The sequence below is a fragment of the Oncorhynchus mykiss genome, chromosome 27 (genome assembly GCF_013265735.2).
Source record: "Oncorhynchus mykiss isolate Arlee chromosome 27, USDA_OmykA_1.1, whole genome shotgun sequence".
Taxonomy (NCBI): Eukaryota; Metazoa; Chordata; class Actinopteri; order Salmoniformes; family Salmonidae; genus Oncorhynchus; species Oncorhynchus mykiss.
Genome location: NC_048591.1, coordinates 24,262,061 through 24,282,848, shown reverse-complemented (window position 1 = coordinate 24,282,848; position 20,788 = coordinate 24,262,061). Strand labels below are relative to the sequence as shown.

At 44.3% G+C, this 20,788-nt stretch overlaps 1 protein-coding gene across 1 annotated transcript; it reads right to left on the bottom strand.

Moving 5' to 3' along the window:
* Positions 1-2,506: 2,506 nt before the first annotated feature.
* LOC110507831 (bromodomain and WD repeat-containing protein 3) lies at positions 2,507-20,165 on the bottom strand. The gene is made up of 41 exons (XM_021588127.2): positions 19,933-20,165; positions 19,773-19,831; positions 19,637-19,666; positions 19,361-19,420; positions 18,297-18,447; positions 18,074-18,172; positions 17,742-17,902; positions 17,437-17,658; positions 16,949-17,049; positions 16,785-16,855; positions 16,449-16,549; positions 16,237-16,277; positions 15,839-15,940; positions 15,594-15,747; positions 13,756-13,890; positions 13,531-13,659; positions 13,216-13,441; positions 12,919-13,107; positions 12,526-12,715; positions 12,266-12,356; positions 12,021-12,164; positions 11,830-11,900; positions 11,501-11,717; positions 11,254-11,370; positions 10,901-11,008; positions 10,625-10,749; positions 8,826-8,908; positions 8,605-8,716; positions 8,424-8,485; positions 8,177-8,332; positions 7,787-8,033; positions 7,629-7,698; positions 7,494-7,541; positions 7,249-7,374; positions 7,012-7,164; positions 6,662-6,831; positions 6,259-6,554; positions 5,996-6,160; positions 5,463-5,795; positions 5,172-5,327; positions 2,507-5,055 (listed from the first exon to the last, which is right to left on the bottom strand). Exons 1-41 carry the CDS (start codon positions 19,967-19,969, stop codon positions 3,665-3,667), a joined length of 6,699 nt encoding a protein of 2,232 aa, XP_021443802.2. The 5' UTR covers positions 19,970-20,165; the 3' UTR covers positions 2,507-3,664.
* Between the last annotated feature and the right edge of the window lie 623 nt (positions 20,166-20,788).

Below are 20,788 nucleotides of genomic sequence, written 5' to 3'. Positions count from 1 at the left end.
GAGGCTTTACTTGGCTCATCACACTTTAGCAACTCCTTGTGGCGTGCCGGGCACCTGCAGTCTAATCTCGGTTGTCAGTTAAACAGTGTTTCCTCCGACACATTGGTGCGGCTGGCTTCGGGGTTAAACCAGCGGGTGTTAAGAAGCGCGGTTTGGCGGGTCATGTTTCGGGGGACGCATGACTCAGCCTTCGCCTCCCGAGCCCGTTAGGGAGTTGAAGTGATGAGACAAGATTGAAAAAGGGGGTAAAAAAGAATCATGCTGTAATTGAAAATTGTACACCCCATGTAGGCTACTGCCTCGTTAAGAATTATAATTGATTTGTACTCTGTTGTGATTCTCACCAAATATGTTGGTGTCTTCTCACACTATTCAAACCCTACAATCGAATAAAAGGTTTATGCAGCTTTCTTAGCCTAAAGATCACATATTGTAAACAAATACTCAACTAAAAACTCATGTTTAAGAATTTCTGTGCATCCTTGACAATGACTAATCAATAGGCCTGTCCAAAAACAGCACCCATTTTTTTCTGCCAACCTGCACATCATCAACTTCTCTCTTTTGTGGCACCAATGTGAGAGGGTTTATAGTAGGGGAAATGGTGTTGCAGTAGTCTAGTGATCACCGACAACTACGAGAGAGCCTATAGGGAGGTCGGAGACCTGGCCGTGTGGTGCCAGGACAACAACCTCTCCCTCAATGCGATCAAGACAAAGGAGATGATTGTGGACTACAGGAAAAAGAGCACAGAGCACATCCCCATTCTCATCGACGGGGCTGCAGTGGAGAAGGTTGAGAGCTTCGAGTACCTTGGTGTCCACATCACCAACAAACTAACATGATCCAAGCACACCAAGACAGTTGTGAAGAGGGCACAACACAACCTATTCCCCCTCAGGAGACCGAAAAGATTTGGCATGGGTCCTCAGATCCTCAAAAGGTTCTACAGCACCATCGAAAGCATCACTGCCTGGTATGGCAACTGCTCCGCCTCCAACCGCAAGGCACTACAGAGGGTAGTGCGAACGGCCCAGCACATCACTGGGGCCAAGCTTTCTGCCATCCAGGACCTCTATACCAGGCGGTGTCAGAGGAAGGCCTTAAAAATTGTCACTCCAGCCTCCCTAGTCATAGACTGTTCTCTTTGCTACCGCTCTGCAAGTGGTACCGGAGCACCAAGTTTAGGTCCAAGAGACTTCTAAATAACTTCTACCCCCAAGCCATAAGACTCCTGAACATCTAATCAAATGGCTACCCAGACTATTTGCATTGCCCCCCTCTCTCTTTACACCACTGCTACTCTCTGTTGTCATTTATGCATAGTCACCTTAACTCTACCTACATGTACATATTACCTCAACTAACCGGTGTCCCCGCAGTGGCTCTGTATCAGTACCCCCCCTGTATATAGTCTTGCTATTGTTATTTCACTGGTGCTCATTAATTACTTGTTACTTTTATCTTATTCTTTTGAAACTGAATTGTTGGTTAGGGGCTCATAAGTAACCATTTTACCTTAAGGTCTACTACACCTGTTGTATTTCTGCGCATGTGACTAATAAAATTTGATTTGATAGTTTGTGGTGCAGGAATAATGACAAGCGAACCTGGGGAGCCTTGTGTTCACATTGTCCCCCAAAAAAGGGAACAGAACTCAGACCACCTCTCGAGATGGTCTCAGTTTGGTTCGCTTCAGGGGCTTTTGAGGGGTCTGAGTTCCTATGGACTATTCACACTGCACACAAAAAAATAAGTGAACCGTACGGAGTTCACAAAAATTGTCTGAAAGGGTCCAAGTGTGAAAACACCCTGATACATCCCAAATGGGTAACTCGGGATCCGACACTGCCGCCTAGATTAGCAAGTCGACATTTCCGAGATAATAAAAACGTGGCATGAGCCCCAGTGATGTCCAATAATTTATGCTGCGTTCAAATGCTAGTTGGAACTAGGAAATGCAGAAATGTCTTACTTACTGATTCATTGAACGCAGCACATGTATAACTACAACCAGTTAGAAAGTTGAACATTTCCGGGTTTCCTAGTTCCGACTAGCACATCAACGCAGCATTATATATTGGTGCTGTCACTTAGTTTTTGAACTACTGCTTCAAATACAATCCACACGGTGGCAAAAGAATTGATCCACACAGCATTAGTGGGATGTATTAAATGTAAAGTGTTAGTCCCATGTGTCATGAGCTGAAATAAAAGATCCCAGCAATGTTCCATACGCACAAAAAGCTTACTATCTGTACTCACTATCTGTAATAAAGCCCTTTTTTTGGAGAAAAACTCATTCCGACTGGCTGGGCCTGGCTCCCCAGTGGGTGGGCCACCCACGGCTGCACCACTGCCCAGCCATGTGAAATCTATAGATTAGGGCCTAATGGAATTTATTTCATTTGACTGATCCTCTTATATGAACTGTAACTCAGCAAAATCTTTGAAGTTATGTTTAGTTTAAGGAATGGTTAAGAATGCATTGACAACACATACAAAGTGAGCTTTGAATTTGTCTTTATTACCGAGAATAAAAAAAAAAGAAAAAAACAGCCCTCTTGTACTCCACAACCATACGGGTACCAGTAACATTTTTCTATGAAATCTGTTTGTATCAAAGTGTATGAAAAATATTTAGCAAACATGTCAATGCAATTACAGTTCAAGACCGCCGCAACACATAATAACTAAATTGTGACTGGCAAAAAGTTAAATGCAGTTAAGTTCTCTCCGAAAATAAATGTAATACTGAGAGTACATAACACTAGAATGTCTTCCCAATATGAGAAATCACAGTATTTTGCAATAAGTACTTTTTGGTTTCCTGTACTTGGCAAAAGGGTACCAATTTGTGACATGTGGCAAGACAATGCATTGTAATGACATAACAATGAAATGAATGCTCAAACTAAAACAAGCAATCGTTTCCTACAGAGTGATCCTCATAAACCTTTCAAAAGATGCCATTGTCAATCCCGTATATTTACACCTCATTCCATGACTAGAATTCACGCCACACATCTCCTCCCCCCCCCCCCCCCCCAAAAAAAATGAAAACAAATGAAAACAAAGGGGGGGGGGACAGACTAGGAATTCAAATTTGTACATTTTGGCTCATAAACAAGTCACCTCACAATACAGTAAAGGATCATTCATGTGGATTTACAAAGGTCTTGAAGTCAAAGGAGGGTGAAGTGGATTAGTTGTCTCAGTAAGTGTGCTTGGACTGAAACCACCATCCTGGAAATGTTTATTGTCCCTACCTACTCTAGCTCCCAAGACTGAATGGCTGAGACTACAGTAAACTTAGTTGACCCCTGAGTTCCTAATGTGAAACTAGTGTATGAAATATCTCTTTACAGTGTGTTTCTTAGTGCAAGCCAGCAAAATATGCTTGATTAAACAGAGGTATATTAAGATAGCACCCAAGCTGACAATGCTCCCCCGAACAGTTATTTAGCTGGCCAAATCACAAAAGCAGAATGGGAGGTGGTTTGCGCTATATTTTATAAAACTACTCTTTTTTCATAGAAAATATAAATATCCCTGAATGAAACAGATTCACAGCATTTCCTCTTGAAAAAGCTCCAGTGCTACTACCTTTAATGTGGCGATCAAGTGTCTTCAAGGTCTCCAGTTAGTCTCTCTAGCTAAGCCTTCATTCGCTGTCGTGATATGTCACCGTTCGTTTGCCACGGTTTCGGGTCTTGATACGCGTTCCACACTCTCCTCTCTGGAATTCTGCATACGACTGGTCACTGTCTGCCTCAGAGGGGTCCCTCCGGTGTTGTCGGGCGGCACCCTTGTCGCTGACCCTTGACCTCCTGTTGTGTTTTTTTCTCTTTGGACTGCTCTGGGTCCCTGAGCTGGCAGAAGACTCTTCGTCCTCCTCGCTTTCAGAGGCAGAACTGTGGGCACTGCTGCTGCAGCGTTCCTTTCGCTTGCCTTTGTGTTGCTCCAAACGTCTCTTCCCCCTTGGACACTCAACCACCTCCTCCTCTGACCCTTGGTGGGAAGAGGTGTCTTCCTGACTACTACAGTCCTCAGGTTCAGACTTGGATCCAGATTCCTTCTTGGGATACTTGTAGTTGGAGCTTTTTGTTTCCCTCTCGCCCTCATCTTCGCAGTAGCTCTTAGCCATGGGCATGCACCGTTTCTTTTCATAAGGGTTGTCTGAGGAGTCTGAGGTGTAAATGCATTTTCTCTTGGAAGAAGACTGTTTTGTAGTAGCTGGGGAAGCTTTTCGGTTGCGTTGATGTCCTTTATCTGAAACAGCATTGCTATTCCCATTCTTACAACTGACTTGCATCTCTGAATTCAAGTCCTCCTCAGAGTCTTCATTGATGTATTTATTTTTTGGTTGGGCTCGAAGGCAAGGCCGCCTGCTAGAGCTATGCTTCTCCTTCCCATCAGATTCTTCCTCTGAGGAAGCACGCAGTTGTTTTCTCCTTGCTCTCCTGTTGGGTACAACTTCCTCCTCGCTCTCTGAAACAGAGTCATTGTGACTCGGTCTTTTGGGTTTGTTGTTGTTTCGCAACTGACGTTTATTGGATTCTCCCTTAGATTCATTATCTGAGTGGTTGCCGTCTTCTTCCTCCTCCTCCTCTTCAGACCTCAATCTTTTTTTGTGAGAGCTTGATCTCTTTGGAGTGTCACTGAGTTCCTCTGATTCGGGGACATCCTGTTTGTGGGTTGAGGCAGATGTTTGTTCTTGGCTTTTTGAATGCAATTTACTATTTTTCTCAGAGCCTTCAGCATTTTCTTTCTCCACCTTCCTCCCATTTTGGTGAGGGTGCTTTTGAGTATAGTGTTCTCGGTATTCCTCGTCAGAGCTTGCCAGAGGTTTGTGCTGTCTCTTTCTGGAGCCAGACTTCTCTTCCGCCATATAGCTGGTAATGCAAGTTTTAATTTTACTCACTGCAGCGGTTGTCAAGCTTCTGGAGGACTTCTGAGACTCAACAGCTTCTTCCTCTTCTTCACCATCAGAGCTCTCCTCCTCAGAAGTACTGACATGTTTTGTGCTGTGCCCATTTACATGAGACAAATCATCTGAAATAGAGATAAATACAAACATTAACACTACAGCAACAAATGACTGAACTTGGAGATAAGGCAGAGAAAGTAGCCATGACTGAAAGCATCTACAGTATGCCTGTAGCTCTTACCCCTACCACCCGTCTCTGCAGCTTGTCTGGTCGTTCTGCGGCTGCTGGAGTTCTTACTCTCTCCATTCTGATGACAACGAGAGGATGAAGCTTCACTCTCAATACTGTCCTCATTGTTCTCCCAATCACCCAATGAATCCTTGTCTTTTTTAGAACCTAGGGGAAAGAAAGTGTGTTACCCAACAGTGTTAAATGTTTTTTCAATGAACGCACCCTTTTGTGGCTCTGGTACAGTAGATCCATGAACAATAAAAGTTGATCCAAACCAGTCTAAGCTGACTGTGTGCTCACTCTGTGCTGATGACTGCTCCTCAGATTCAGAGCTGCTCTGGATCACGGTAGTGCGTTTGCTGACTCGGGTCGCATGGCGGCTACTTTTCCTCCTTTGTTTATCCTCTTCCTCAGAGGCTGAACCATAGTTTTCCTCAGAGGCTTCCAGAAGCTTCATCTTGTTGACGGCCGCTCTGGCAGTCTTCCTTTTCATTGTCCTGCGGCCCAGATTCTCCTCCTCATCCTCCTCCCTGTAAGTGTCTGTACCCTGGGATGGTGATCTCTCAAATTCGCTGCTTAGCCGTCTCTCTCGCCCAGATTTTCTGCTGTGACCATTCATCTGGGCACCCCTCTCTGGACACACACAGAGCAGCAACAACATTTTAAATGGCTAATAATCATATAATACCTAAAAAAAGATCTGCTCCCATAGGCAGTTCAGACCTTTAACCATAAGGACAGTTGTCTGTGCATTTTTCTTCATCTGTAAGGGCATTTGCCTGACCACTCCCTGCTCTAGTTACCTCTCCTTTTCCCTGCTCTATGGTGGTTACCTGGCTGTTTGGTGCTTTTCCTATGGGCAACAGCATTGTTCCTGGTCAGCCTGATGCTCCTGCTGCTGGTCCTAATTGGGAATTGACGAGACAAAGAGTTTGACAACTTCCCACCGTCCTCACTCTCCTCCCCCTCATTGGAGGACTCTTCCTCGCTCTCGGCAACTGAAATAAAATGTCAAAAACAGGGATTTTATTAGAGGGACAGAGACTAAGGGATGTCTTGCAAACTGCCTTCTACCAGATTTATGTGAAATCCTAACTTTTTTTCTTCTTTGCCCCTTTGTTCCTGGTGACTCTTCTGGTTCCCCTGGTCTCTCTGCTGTGATGGTGCCGTGAGGACCCCGGGCGTTTCTCCTCTTCAGAGTCACTCATAGATAACTCGCTCTCAATCTCAGAGTCTGACCCTGAGGAGGCTTCAGAAGAGCTGTGGCCTGAGCTGTCACTGCTTTGGTTCCTTCTCCTGGTTCTCTCGGTAGCAGACACTTTGGCTGAGGTAGATTTAGTCGTTGACGCCACTTCCACTTTTTCCTGAGTTTTTAGAGCAGCCCTCTTTTGGCTGAAGGGAAAGAACAATATCATTAGTAGTGCTGTAGGTCCTGTGGACCACATAAGTACATTTCCTTAAGCCCAATGAGGTCTGTGGGCAGTAGAAGTGAGGCCTACCTTGTGGTGTTAGTGCTGGGTACATTAGACTCGTGGTGCTGAAGCTTCTTCCGGAACCTTTGGCTGCGGCGGAGCTTCTCGCTGCTCTTGACGGCAGTTTTGTATTGCGATATGATTGTTCTGATTCGCTCTTCGAAGAATGCAGAGAGCCGCAAAGTCATACTGTAGATCTGGGGACAGAGGAGATACAAATCTGTAGAGCACAGCAACTTGGCATCAGGTCCTAGTACCTAGATTGATGACAATCCAGAGCCTGACCAATGTCAAATGAAGATCAACTCAATAGAAGAGTGCTGAATTTCTTACACTGGAATCGCTTGTATGGTTTGGAAATGCAAGAGCGGAAATACCTTTGAGCGTTTGTTTGGCGTGAAGGCTTTAGCGTTGGCAAATATCAGACGTATGTCTTTGCAGAGCTCCATGGGGTTTTCATAGCGGTCCTCCTCAAGGGTCCCCTTCACAGTCCCAAAGTCCATGGGAGTGTCAATTATGCTAAGGTAGTCCTGCAAACAGACATGAGCCACATTAGATCAACAGTTATGTCAAAGCCAGAGTCATTATTACAGTAGAACTCTGTGTTCTCTTACTGGGTAAGAGGCAGGATCCACAGGCTTTCTGAAGGGCTCGGAGTCCTCACACTCAAAGACATAGTTCATCAGGCGCTTGCACTGCCCCTTCCAGGAGTCCTGGTCAGGTACAGTCTCCACAGAGCGCTGGGGTGAAGGGAGACTCATACATAAGATAAGACAACATCCTAGCCACTTCCCTAAATGTTTATTGCTGATTTTAAGACAAAGATGTTCTGTTTTTTACATCATCATTCATTACTTACCTGGCGCAGTCTGTGTCCAGAAGAGGGGCCTGGTGCCTCTTCCAGGTCCTGGGAATGGACATTCAAATCAATATCAGTTCAACCCAAAAGTTACACAGCAAGTTGTGAATGATTTGATGATCAACGCTGATTTACCTCGTCATCCGTATAGTCCATATCTTCAATAGCACTGTAGATCTCCATAATATCTGTACAGCTAGGTCGACTGAGGAAATAAAAAAGCAACAGAAGTTGTTAAATACAGATACATTTATCTGTACAAGTTAAAGCTCAATAACACCCGGACAACTCACTTGATAAATTTTAGCAGGACATCTGTGATAAGTTTTGCTGAATGGGCTATCTTGCTCCTTGGCTCATTGAAAGTCCGGGCGTTGTGCACAATGTATCTGGCATCCCAAACTAAAGAGGACAGTCGCCTGTAGAACCGATTTATAAGTCTCAGTCTGATGGTGCTCAGGTCTGTAGGGAAGGCTATCACCGTGCAGTAGGTTGGGTACTGAACTATGTCCACCGGGCCAGAAAATGGGGCTACAATATCTGTAAATAAAAAATAACAAAATCAGAAGTACTGTGAATTTGAAATTTAAAACCTCACTAGCCCATCTAGGAATGTTATACAATCCGAGGTCTGCTGAGGATGAAATAGTACCAAAATGCAGTGGTGAGGTGAGCGTTCTTACCAACGGTGATGAGTTGCTCAATGCCTGCTATGATGCGTTCACACTCGTTGTCTCTACTCCTCTCACCCCACTCTCCTGTCTGGGGTTTATACATGACCTCTCTCATCTCCTCTGCTGTCACTGGAACCCCTCCACCTACACACTCAGGTTGCTGGGCTGAAGAGCACAGACACACACCATACATGTTACCATACAGTACCTCTGGCCTAGAATGAAACATTTCCAACAACAGAGTCTGTTAAATTACCATCCTCTGGAATAGCTTCCACATCCCAAGGACTTAGCTTCTCCATTTCGCCATTGTCCCATCTGGCAACAAAGCAAAACCAAGCAGGTTAGAAGCATGCAATCCACCGCAGAAGGCATCAACCGTTGCGAGACCATTTTGACTGGTTTCCAACAACGCAGACCCAATCATACATTCTCACCTGACTTTGAAGCACTGGAAATGACTGTCTGGATATTCAAGCTGGTATGGCTCCTGACAAACAATGATCCCAAACCACCAGGCATCATCTATTACAGACCGGAATCTGTCATCTGCAGTGAGGAATAATACCATTTTAGATGGGGGAAATGCAGAAAATATTGCTTAGAAATGTTGACCCATTCATCTCACGCATTACTCTACCTTGAGTTGTTAACTTACTTGGCTGCCAGACTCTACTGCGTGCTTCATCATAACTCTGCCGAAGCACGAGGAAGTCAATCACATCCGGCATGTCATGGTACCTGAGGGGAGGCGTACAGAAGTCCAAAGTCACCAAATGTCTCTGGTAATGTCTGTAAAAACGTACATGTACAGCGGGAAGAACAAGTATTTGATAAACACTGCCGAATTTGCAGGTTCCGACTTACAAAGCATGTAGAGGTCTGTAATTTTTTATCATAGGTACACTTAAACTGTGAGATACGGAATCTAAAACAAAAATTCAGAAAATCACATTGTATGATTTTTAAGTAATTAATTAGCATTTTATTGCATGACATAAGTATTTGATACATCAGAAAAGCAGAACTTAATATTTGGTACAGAAACCTGTGTTTGCAATTACAGAGATCATACGTTTCCTGTAGTTCTTGACCAGGTTTGCACACACTACAGCAGGGATTTTGGCCCACTCCTCCATACAGACCTTCTCCAGATCCTTCAGGTTTCGGGGCTGTCGCTGGGCAATACGGACTTTCAGCTCCCTCCAAAGATTTTCTATTGGGTTCAGGTCTGGAGACTGGCTAGGCCACTCCAGGATCTTGAGATGCTTCTTATGGAGCCACTCCTTAGTTGTCCTGGCTGTGTGTTTCGGGTTGTTGTCATACTGGAAGACCCAGCCACGACCCATCTTCAATGCTCTGAGGGAAGGAGGTTGTTGGCCAAGATCTCGCGATACATGGCCCCATCCATCCTCCCCTCAATACGGTGCAGTCGTCCTGTCCCGTTTGCAGAAAAACATCCCCAAAGAATGATGTTTCCACCTCCATGCTTCACGGTTGGGATGGTGTTCTTGGGGGTTGTACTCATCCTTCTTCCTCCAAACATGGCGAGTGGCGTTTAGACCAAAAAGCTCTATTTTTGTCTCATCAGACCACATGACCTTCTCCCATTCCTCTTCTGGGTCATCCAGATGGTCATTGGCAAACTTCAGACGGGCCTGGACATGCGCTGGCTTGAGCAGGGGGACCTTGCGTGCACTGCAGGATTTTAATCCATGACGGCGTGGTGTGTTACTAATGGGTTTCTTTGAGACTGTGGTCCCAGCTCTCTTCAGGTCATTGACCAGGTCCTGTCGTGTAGTTCTGGGCTGATCCCTCACCTTCCTCATGATCATTGATGCCCCACGAGGTGAGATCTTGCATGGAGCCACAGATCGAGGGTGATTGACCGTCATCTTGAACTTCTTCCATTTTCTAATAAATTGCAGTTGTTGCCTTCTCACCAAGCTGCTTGCCTATTGTCCTGTAGCCCATCCCAGCCTTGTGTAGGTCTACAATTTTATCCCTGATGTCCTTACACAGCTCTCTGGTCTTGGCCATTGTGGAGAGGTTGGAGTCTGTTTGATTGAGTGTGTGGACAGGTGTCTTTTATACAGGTAACGAGTTCAAACAGGTGCAGTTAATACAGGTGCAGTTAATGAGTGGAGAACAGGAGGACTTCATAAAGAAAAACTAACAGGTCTGTGAGAGCCGGAATTCTTATTGGTTGGTAGGTGATCAAATACTTATGTCATGCAATAAAATGCAAATGAATTCCTTAAAAATCATACAATGTGATTTTCTGGATTTTTGTTTTAGATTCCGTCTCTCACAGTTGAAGTGTACCTATGATAAAAATGACAGACCTCTACATGCTTTGTAAGTAGGAAAACCTGCAAAATGGTGTCAGTGTATCAAATATTTGTTCTCCCACTGTATCTTCAATGTTAGACACTTTGAAGTGGTTGCATCATTTACTTGACATAAAATGATTTGTCTGTGATTTTGCCCGTGCCATGGTCAATGAGCGTCAGTTTCAGGCGGCACAGTGTCGGAGGGCATACTTCATACTTGATCCCAGTTATTTTAACAAACTCTTGGTCCTGTAGAGAGAAGGAGAATTTCAAGTTACTCTTCAACAATGTCCTTTCAGACACTGGCCCTCTCAACACACTAACCCATTTTCTACTGCATCAGCAGAAGACAGATTTATCTGTTTCCTAGTTTGGAGCAGAGTGGATTTGATGTTCTTACCCTCAGCTCCATCTTCCTCCAGGGCTGTTTCTCCATGTTAATGGGGTACAGGTTGTTCCTGTTCACTGCCTCCACATACGCCTCGTGACCCTGGCGGAAATAGATTACCTGAGGGAGATAGGAGGGTAACATTAATTAGACCAGAGGGGGCTGATGGGGGGAGCTATAGGAGGACATGCTCTTTGAAACAGCTGGAATGGAATTAATGGAACGGGGTCAAAATTGGTTTCCATATGTTTGATACCGTTCCATTTAATCAATACCTATAGCTCCTCCCACCAGCCTCCTGATTTCAACCCCAAAGATGCACACAACAACAGTAGGGAAGCCATATGGTCCAGACAGTCACGTACCTCATCACCCATCTGGGGAACAAAGGGAGACTTCCTGGGAACGACATCAGTGATCCACGTTGAGGGTCTGAACTCGTTGGACACTTCTCTGTTCATCGACGGCCTGGCTTTAGGCCACTGTGATACACATATACAATTACATAAGATTGATTTAATATTCAATAGGGAAGTGAAACTACTTTTTGTCATACGAGAGCAGGATACAAGCATTGACAAACAAAATATGCAGGTTAGTACAGTGGCTAACCTTGGGCATCTTGCTTTTGGGCTTCTTGGATTTCTGCTTGCTAGTCTGAGGAGGTCGTTCTTCCTCGTCACTTTGCTGCTTCTCCTCTTCCTCCTCGTTATCTTCCTCCGAGCTGCTAAGCTGGCGCCGAACTCGTTTCCGTGATGTCACGGGAGTGGAGGGCTGCAGGTTAATCCCAGCGTCAGCTGTCCAGTCAGAGTACTCACTGGACGAGTGGCTGTCATGGGCAACATAAGTTATGTTCACATTAAGCCAAGCGAAACGACAATATGACATACGCCATGTACCCCTTTGCAAGGAATCAAGAGAAGCAAATAGCTTATCTGTACCTTGAACTGTCACTTTTCCATTCCTCTTCCTCATTGGATGAATCCAGTTCACTGTTGTCCATCTCATGGTCCTAGAGGTGGGGAAGGAGATTGCAAGATTGACCTCTTTCACCAATATTCCAAATAGCTTGTTATTCTTTAATGGACATGTCAAAAGCCTATTTCTTATCACACAGGTTTGTAGATTATACCTCAGATGTTGCAGTCTCCTCTCCCTCCTCACAGGAGAACTCAATGAATTCTTCCACAATCCCATCTCTGGTCTGCTGGAAGACTTTTTGCTTTTTGCGGGACTGTGCTCGTTTGATGCAAGGCACCTCATCTTCAGAATCATCCTGAGGCAGAAGCAAAGCAGAAATGCAGGTATGACATCAGTATCATTTTAAAATCCCTGTGGTCAGTCATGATTTTTAAATGAATAAATATGTCTACTTACTCTACAACTGCCGTATGTCACACGGCGTTTCTTTGCATTGTATATGGCAATCTCCTCCTCTCCTTTTGTAATTCGGAAGTCATCCTGGCAACTACAAGATCATTTACACATTTAATTTCAACTTGCATGTCAGGAATAATGTTCTAGAGATTAACCATTTAGGAGTAGACTTGTTTATAAATGACATCCTTTTGTCTTATAACAAACTATACAGATGATCTCCCCCCGTTGTTTGAGGAATAGAGGGATGTCTGTCTCACCTGTACCCGCTGGATGAGAGCTCGGGTACCACCACTCTGCGTCTCCAGGCCTGCAGGTCCCGCTCCGTGGCCATCTGGCTGCGAGGGGCATTCTGGTGCATCTGTCTCACCCCTTCCACCTGCCCACTGCGCCGCAGACCCACGTTAGGGGACGACTGCACCTCAGCTGCACCTCGCTCATTCACTGATGCTGGGTACAGAGAGGAGGGAAGACAACATGACTGCTTGTCTAGGACCCAATCATTAATTTAACCATAAGGGATGAGGGGGTATTTTCCATTTCCAATGGAGTCCTTAATCATCAACATGTAGGAATGTGAAGTATTTGAGCATGCCCGAGAGCAATGGTAGTTTATGGAAAGGAAAAGAGAGCTAGGAACATTATCTTGGTACCTCTACGTGGGGTGCTGGGGGCTGGGAATGCAGGGGCCTCTGCTGGGGCCTGTGTCCCTGGTCTGCTCTGCCTGTCCTGCTGCTCCTGCAGCTGCCTGATGGCGTCGTCCAGAACGCTGCGTCTGGCCGTGGCCTCCTCGTGGTCCGTGGTCAGCTGACTGATGACCTGCTCCATCACCTCGCCATCACCTGAGTTGGACAACACGGACACAGTTAATTTGACATAGTGAAATTAACTCAAAGATATGGTCAAAGCAGGAAGACTGAGATAGTCAAGTAATGAGGTAGTTAACATACTTGTGGCGACATATCCCAGCTGAGGCACCAGGTGTTCGTCTGCAATGTTCTCCCTCCCGGGGACCAGCCGCTGGTATCTGGGTGGGTGGGGGTTCCCATCCACATCCACCAAGAAGGGAGGGGGCATGAGGTGGGGTGCCTGCTGGGTCTGCTCGTCCAACACAAAGCCGTTGGCGTCACGGATCAGTGGCCGATAGTCGGTGTGGAAAAACACCTGATCTGGAAGCTGGACAAAGACAGACAGGCAGTCAATCTCCAACCATTGAATAGAAGACTCTTTCTTATACATAGATGTAGTAGGAGCTGCATCCTTACCTTCTCATATGGCTTGGAGCTCCCAAAGCCGAATATGACCAGATGTCCGTGGGAGTCTGTGCAGGCAAAGCGCTGGCCATCGGGAGTGAACTTGCAGTCAAAAACAGCACCATGACCCTGGCCCTCAATCTGTAGGGCAGACAGAGCAACCAAGATGGAGTTAGTCATAGTTGGAGAGAATGGATGTTACTGTTAAGTCTTCTGTGGTGCATGGCTCCTCCTCACCATGTTGAAGTAGTGCTGTGTCTTTGTGCCCCGGACGATGTCCCAGATGAAGACGTTTCCGTCGTGGCCAGCAGACAGCATGATCCTGGGATCTGAGGGGTGAGGCTCCAGGACAAACACCTCAGCCTCATGGCCCTGTACAGAGCATCACACAGCTGTCAGGTCAACTCACTGTCTGATGGTATTTAGCTATTTTACCAAGTCACTGACCAAAAATATTTGAGTAACTGTTCCTGAAAAGCATGCTTACAGTGACAAGGGGAAAAAACTGTAGAACTATAATGTCCTCTTGACCAAGGAATCTAGGACTATACTTCAACTATTCTTCATATACAAATACAGTGCATTCGGAAGTATTCAGACCTCTTCACTTTTTCCACATTTTGTTACATGCAGCCTTATTCTAAAATAGGTTGAATAATTCCCCCCCCCCCCCCCCCCCCCCCCATCAATCTACACACAATACCCCATAATGACAAAGCTAAAACAGGTTTTTAGAAATATCTGCAAATGTATTCAAAATAAACTGAAATATCACATTTACATAAGTATTCAGACCCTTTACTCAGCACTTGTTGAGCGCACTACAAGCTTGGCACACCTGTATTTGGGAAGTTTCTCCCACTTTTCTCTGCAGATCCTCTCAAGCGCTATCAGGTTGGATGGGGAGCGTCGCTGCACAGCTATTTTCAGGTCTCTCCAGAGATGTTCGATCGGGTTCAAGTCCGGGCCAGTCAAGGACATTCAAAGACTTGTTCCGAAGCCATTCCTGCATCGTCTTGGCTGTGTGCTTAGGGACATTGTCCTGTTGGAAGGTGAAACCTAGCCCCAGTCTGAGGTCCTGAGTGGGTTTTCATCAAGAATCTCTCTGTGCTTTGCTCCGTTCATATTTCCCTCGATCCCGACTAGTCTCCCAGTCCCTGCCGCAGACGAGAGAATCATGTTCTGGCAAACTCCAAGCGGGCTGTCATGTGACTTTTACTGAGGAGTGGCTTCCGTCTGGCCTTATTGGTGGAGTACTACAGAGATTGTTGTCCTTCTGGAATGTCCATCTCCACAGAGGAACTCTTTAGCTCTGTCAAAGTGACCATTGGGTTCTTGGTCACCTCCCTGACCAAGGCCCTTCTCACCCGATTGCTCAGTTTGGCTGAGCGGCCAGCTCTAGGAAGAGTCTTGGTGGTTCCGAACTTCTTCCATTTAAGAATGATGGAGGCCACTGTGTTCTTGGGGACCTTCAATGCTGCAGAAATGTTTTGGTACCCTTCCCCAGATCTGTGCCTCGACACAATATTGTCTCGGAGCTCTACGGACAATTCCTTCGAACACATGGCTTGGTTTTTGCTCTGACATGCACTGTCAAATGTGGGACCTTATATAGACAGGTGTGAGCCTTTCCAAATAATGTCCAATCAATTGAATTTACCACAGGTGTTCTCCAATCAAGTTTTCCAAAACATCTCACGGATGATCAATGAAAACAGGATGTACCTGAGCTCAATTTCAAGTCTCATAGCAAAGGGTCTGAATACTTATGTACATAAGGTATCTGTTTTTAATAAAGTTGCAAAGAAAATTCTAAAAACCTGTTTTTGCCTTGTCATTATGGGGCATTGTGTGTAGATTGAGGGAAAAAAGACGACTTAATACATTTTACAGTAAGACCGTAACGTAACAAAATGTGGAAAAAGTGAAGGGGCCTGAAGACTTTCCCGAATGCACTGCAGTTGAAGGATGGCAATCTACACTACTAGTGGTTACAGATACAAAATGTCCTCAGTTATCTTTGTGAAACAGAATGTTCACGAAAATGGAATGTAAGAGAATGTGGTTGCTCCTACTTTAAGGATATGTAGCAGCTGGCCCGTGTAGGAGTTCCACACTTTTAGGATATGGTTGTTGACGGCTGTGATTACTGAGTTGTCATGGCGATCCCACGCTACCATGGTGACCTTGGGCTTGAAAAAGCTTTCCTCATTGGTTGTGTGTTCCGAGCTGAGGAGAAAGTCGATATGAAAGGAGGAAAACATAAATACAAGCATGTGTAGGTGTATGTAATGGTGCCGTCAAGCTGTTCATTCCTTACCCTGGTAGAGTGGCGTTCATATTGAGAAGAAGGCTCCTCCACTGCTGACGCTGAGTCAGCCTCCAGATGCGTGCTGTGCCATCTCGACTGCCACTCACAAACCTACGAGACGAGGCAAACCAAGACAATGAACTCTAGACCAGTGGTACAAGGGTCCCTGGGGGTACTTGGCTTATGCACAAGAGGTACTTTATAAGTCTCATGAGACCATAGGCTTACTGGTAAAATGCAAATGAGGGGGTACTTCAGGGGTACTCCAGGCAGAGCAAAACTCAGTGACACAGTGAGCGAAAAAGGTTGGGAACCACTGCTCTAGACAATCCTCATGATTCCTTATGTTATAAAGTAAAAAACTGTTGGGCTAAGGTGAGTGCTTCAACTAATCACATTGATCATACCTTTCTCCTGAGTGGCAAAATTGGATGCTGTCGACCTTGTCCTAAAAATGAGAACATATATTGACAACAATGATTAGAATATTACATCAACGTTTTTTGTATTTATTGTAAATTAAAGCTTGAATGGATTTAATTATTTTTTTAGGAACTCATTATTTTCTTGTGTTCAGCTTTTTGCTGCTATTTGATGGTTTATCTTCAAGGGATCTTACCGTGTGTTCATGAAGCTCTGATATTTTTTCAGGGTTCCCAACTCCCAGGTAATATATTCTGATGACATCATCAGTACTTCCCGTCGCTAAGAACATGCCACCTAAAATGTTTTATAAAACACAAAAATGACTATAAATGTATCCCAATTTGGTTCAGTCTCTCTATACCCATGTTAGAGTAGCTTATACTTGTAACAGTTGGTGAGGTAAAAAGCTGGCTCAATACATCGGTTGAAAATTGTATCAGCTATGGTGAGTGTAATACGATCAATTTGTAGGAATGTATTTAAAGATCCAAAGCATTCTTTTACACAACTGCTATCTTGACATTATTACCTGGACTGAATGATGAGCACACCATCTGAACCCCCGGCCTGGGTCGCTCTGTAAACTTCTGCGGGCGATCACTTTGCAAACAGAGTGTAAATGTTTCAGACTTATGATGTAATTTTCAGGATGCAATTATTATCTTGATCAAATTACCAGCAATTGAAACTCACCTGAAATTGATGTTATTGACATCCCACTGCCAAAAGCAGATTGTTGCATCAGTTCCAGTGGACACCAGGTATCTCTTTGAGCCCTTGGCAAATGGTGAGAACTGAGGACAGATGTAATTCACCCAGTTAAATGATGTTCCAGATATACAGACTTATGCACCCACATCTATACTGAGAGCAACACACTAGTGGTCCAATGTGAGCTTCTGAAGCAAACCAGGTTTAGTATTTGTATTTATTGATCCCCATTCAGCTACACTTCCTGGGGTCCAGCAAAATTAAGGCAGTTTTAAATGTTACATTCACAACAGATTTCACAACATTATGTACAAAATGGGATAAAAGGAGATGTGTGCAGTTACCACATTATACTGTTGCATGGTTTTCTACATTTGCAAAACTGTGGACAGCATTAGCTTACATACTCTTTGCCCGGCTAACATTAGTCAGATAAAAACATAATAAGGGAGGAAGATAGAAGCTCCTACCTGTAGGGAGGTAATGGACCCACTGTGCCCCTGTAGGACAGCCATAGGGGCACAGGTACGAAGGCACCACACTCGGATGGTTTTGTCACAGCTGCCAGCTGCCATCAAGGTATTCTCAAAGCTGACAGCCAGGTCTGAGATCTCAGCAGAATGTCCTCTCAGGGTGGAGTGCAGTCTCCCGTCAAACGAAGACCATATTTTCACCAAGCAGTCATCCGAGCCCTTGAAAGTAGATTTGATAAGCTAGATAAAGTGATGAGCCTAAAATGATTTCCCCCAAGAACTTGATCTTTATGATGACTCACAGTGAAAATCCTGAGACCGGTTCGATCAAAAGCGATGCAGTAGACTGCAGACAGATGACCCAGAATCCTCCTGTGCATCCGCATGTGCTGATAGTTGCTCACAGGGTTCACAGCGCTGAACCGTTGAGTACCGGTTAGCTCCCTTCCTCTGTACACCTCCACTGTGATGGACAAAACACTATGATTTAGAGTCCAAACATGATAGTAACAGAATCATGTTAACAGAAAACAACAACACATGTGTTGAGTTAAGCACACATTGCATTTACAGTACCGGTGAAAATAGAAAATAATCGTGTGAACATGTCAATCCTGTGTCAGAGAATACCAACCTAGATTTGGAGGATCCCTGCAGGTCAAATGCATCTCTGGTGGTCTCCCTCTGTGCAGGGTAGCAAATGATGAGCCTTTCCTCCAAACATTGCCGTAATCTGGAAGAGGTGGAAATAAAAAGGCAATTTAATAATTTAATTTTACAATTCGATTCCAGAAAGAATAGTTGCTGATGTATACATTTAGAATTCACGCTCAAACAAGACATGTAAAGTTGAACACCTTTTGATGTTCTGAGTAAGGACTGCCTCCCGGTTCCCAGTAGGGAATGTACGCCTGGAACACATGATGGCACCTCTTTGTCCAGAATCGGCCCAATCTGCTTACAGATCTGCAGCAAATGGTCAGGTGCAATGTGTCTGTTGGATGCAACCTATGGGATCAAACATAGTGTTGATGAGCAGAATGACTCATCCAGCTTTCATTGTTACAAGTTAAACCACTATCTATGCTTTGTTCCTCAAGCCATCACAACATTTGTAGGTTGGGTAGCAGTCAAGAGCTTTGGGCCAGTAACCGAAAGGTCGCTGGTTCGAATCCCAGAGCAGACTAGGTGACAAATCTGTTGTTGTGCTCTTGAGCAAGGCACTTAACCCTAATTGCTCTTGTAAATCGCTCTGGCGCATCTGATAAATGACTAACATTCTAAAAATGTAAACAATGGTGACACCAGGAATCACAGTACTGCAACCACATTGTCTATTTATTATTTAGATGAAAGTCTTTGTCTAATATTTCAGTACACTGTCAGCCTGTGGCATTGTAAGAAAATATACATTTCTTAATTTTTCTAGGGGCAAAAAAACATAACTGACATAACTAGGGTTCTTCATGTACACCTGATCTCGTTCCACCAGTGTGCTACATTCCTTGTGGGCAGAACGTTTTATGTAAAACACATTCATCAACGGACGAATCACAACACAGGTCACAAGAAAAATAGCACAACGACAGCCTTTCTAGGGCGTGGATTGGTCAACAGTGGTGTCCTGACGTAGCCAGAACCACAAGAGTCCCCACCCAATCTGCAGTACAACAGATATATTTATAAATGCTATATCAATTTTGTTTCTATACTACAGTGTCAAGCTTTCGACACATACGAAAATACGTAATCCTACATACCGGTAAAAGTTAAATCTGTTTATTATGCAACAACAATGTAACAACGATTAAATCTGATTGAACAAAGAGTAAATGGCCCAATCACGGACACACAACGTGGTTGTCATTCAACAATAACAGATATTCGACAATGAGTTTACATCTATTGATTATAGACTTACCAAATCTTCGTAAGATCTTGGATGTTCATGTCCTTGCCAGTCTAATCTGCAGGGTAAAAGCTATCCAAAATGGTGCGCATTAGTGTAAATCACAACACTGAAGATGCTAGAAACACTGCCAGAAATTAAGTTAGTAAAAACGTGTGATGTCAAACGAGTGAGGCGGTCAGAGAAGCATTAAAAGTCGTGAGTGAGACAAGTTCTACGTTCCAGTCCAATCGGGATCGCTAGCTACATACATCGACTGCAGAACGCCGCTGCTGCCGGAATACACACCTGATATTCTTCTAGTTCGCTCGCTAGAACCTGCAATTGATTAAAACAAATAGGTGTTTCGAATGTGCTGCTTTAATTTACTATTCGCCAAAAATGTTGAATAGTAAGAAATTGTCAATAAGGCACGCCAATTTACCTCAGCCGCTCTCCGACATGGACCCGTTGTCAGAAAACGTGAAATTAGGTAATATAGCTCTGTAAGTGAATAGCAGAAAATAGTACCACAATTGGATATCAATTAAATCAAGCTTTATCTATAATTTAAGCAATGAATTAGGCAACTATATGCGCCTTACCCGATTCAAGGAGCGAAATATTCCGACTTTTGGCCATTGAATCAGCCGTGATTTGGTTGGTGTACAATTGTAAACTAACTTTATGACTAGTGAGAGTATGATATATTTATTTAATTTCGGTTACACTGCTCTGACCCCCTCCACGGTTGCTCCCGCTTTCTAATCAGCCTGTTTTCAGTCGCCATTGGAAGGATGAGGCCTCAGCAATACTAGTTACTTCCGCCACAGCAGAGGAAATAGGGGGTGGGGAACAACTTTTACAATATTGTTCGACAACAAAGACAAAGCGAAGCTCGGCCGCTAATTGCACTAATATTATATTTAAATACATTTGAAAGCTTTGGATCAATGTAAATAAAGTTATTTCTATATGCGGAATTATAGTTTAAACACCGCACTGTTGTCTTTTCTTCGACAAGGTCGTGTCTTGTTGATGACGTCACGTGTTAGCGAGACAAAAATGTCACGTTTTATTATCCTTCATTTTACTCTGTGCGATTAGTCTTTAGTGCACTTACATCGCTTCACTACTTAGGCTGTTTCAATAACTCAACTGAATAAAGAAAAACATGTGTGGTGTATGGACAAACGGGCCATGCAATGCTGACGAGAACAATGCATTATCAGCCTGTGCAGTGCATCGTGGGCTTCAATTGCATTGACAAATTGGCGAAATACTGTAGTTGACAAAAAAACTTTTTTTTTTACATTTGTCTGGAGATATGACATGATAGACCCGCTTTTCTTACATCATGTAAATACAGTATATTGTTATAGTCTCGGATGTGGTGTCTGTCTAGATGGGATAATTCGCTGTCAGAAGTGACTTCGTAGCAGGTCAGGAGACTTAATGTAG

Coding starts and splice junctions, on each gene's coding strand:
- LOC110507831 (XM_021588127.2), bottom strand. CDS start 19,969: ATGGCCAAAAGTCGGAATATTTCGCTCCTTGAATCGG. Junction 10,750..10,900: donor GGAGGAAGATGGAGCTGAGG/GTAAGAACATCA, acceptor TTCTCTCTACAG/GACCAAGAGTTTGTTAAAAT. Junction 7,165..7,248: donor TGGATCCTGCCTCTTACCCA/GTAAGAGAACAC, acceptor GTCTGTTTGCAG/GACTACCTTAGCATAATTGA.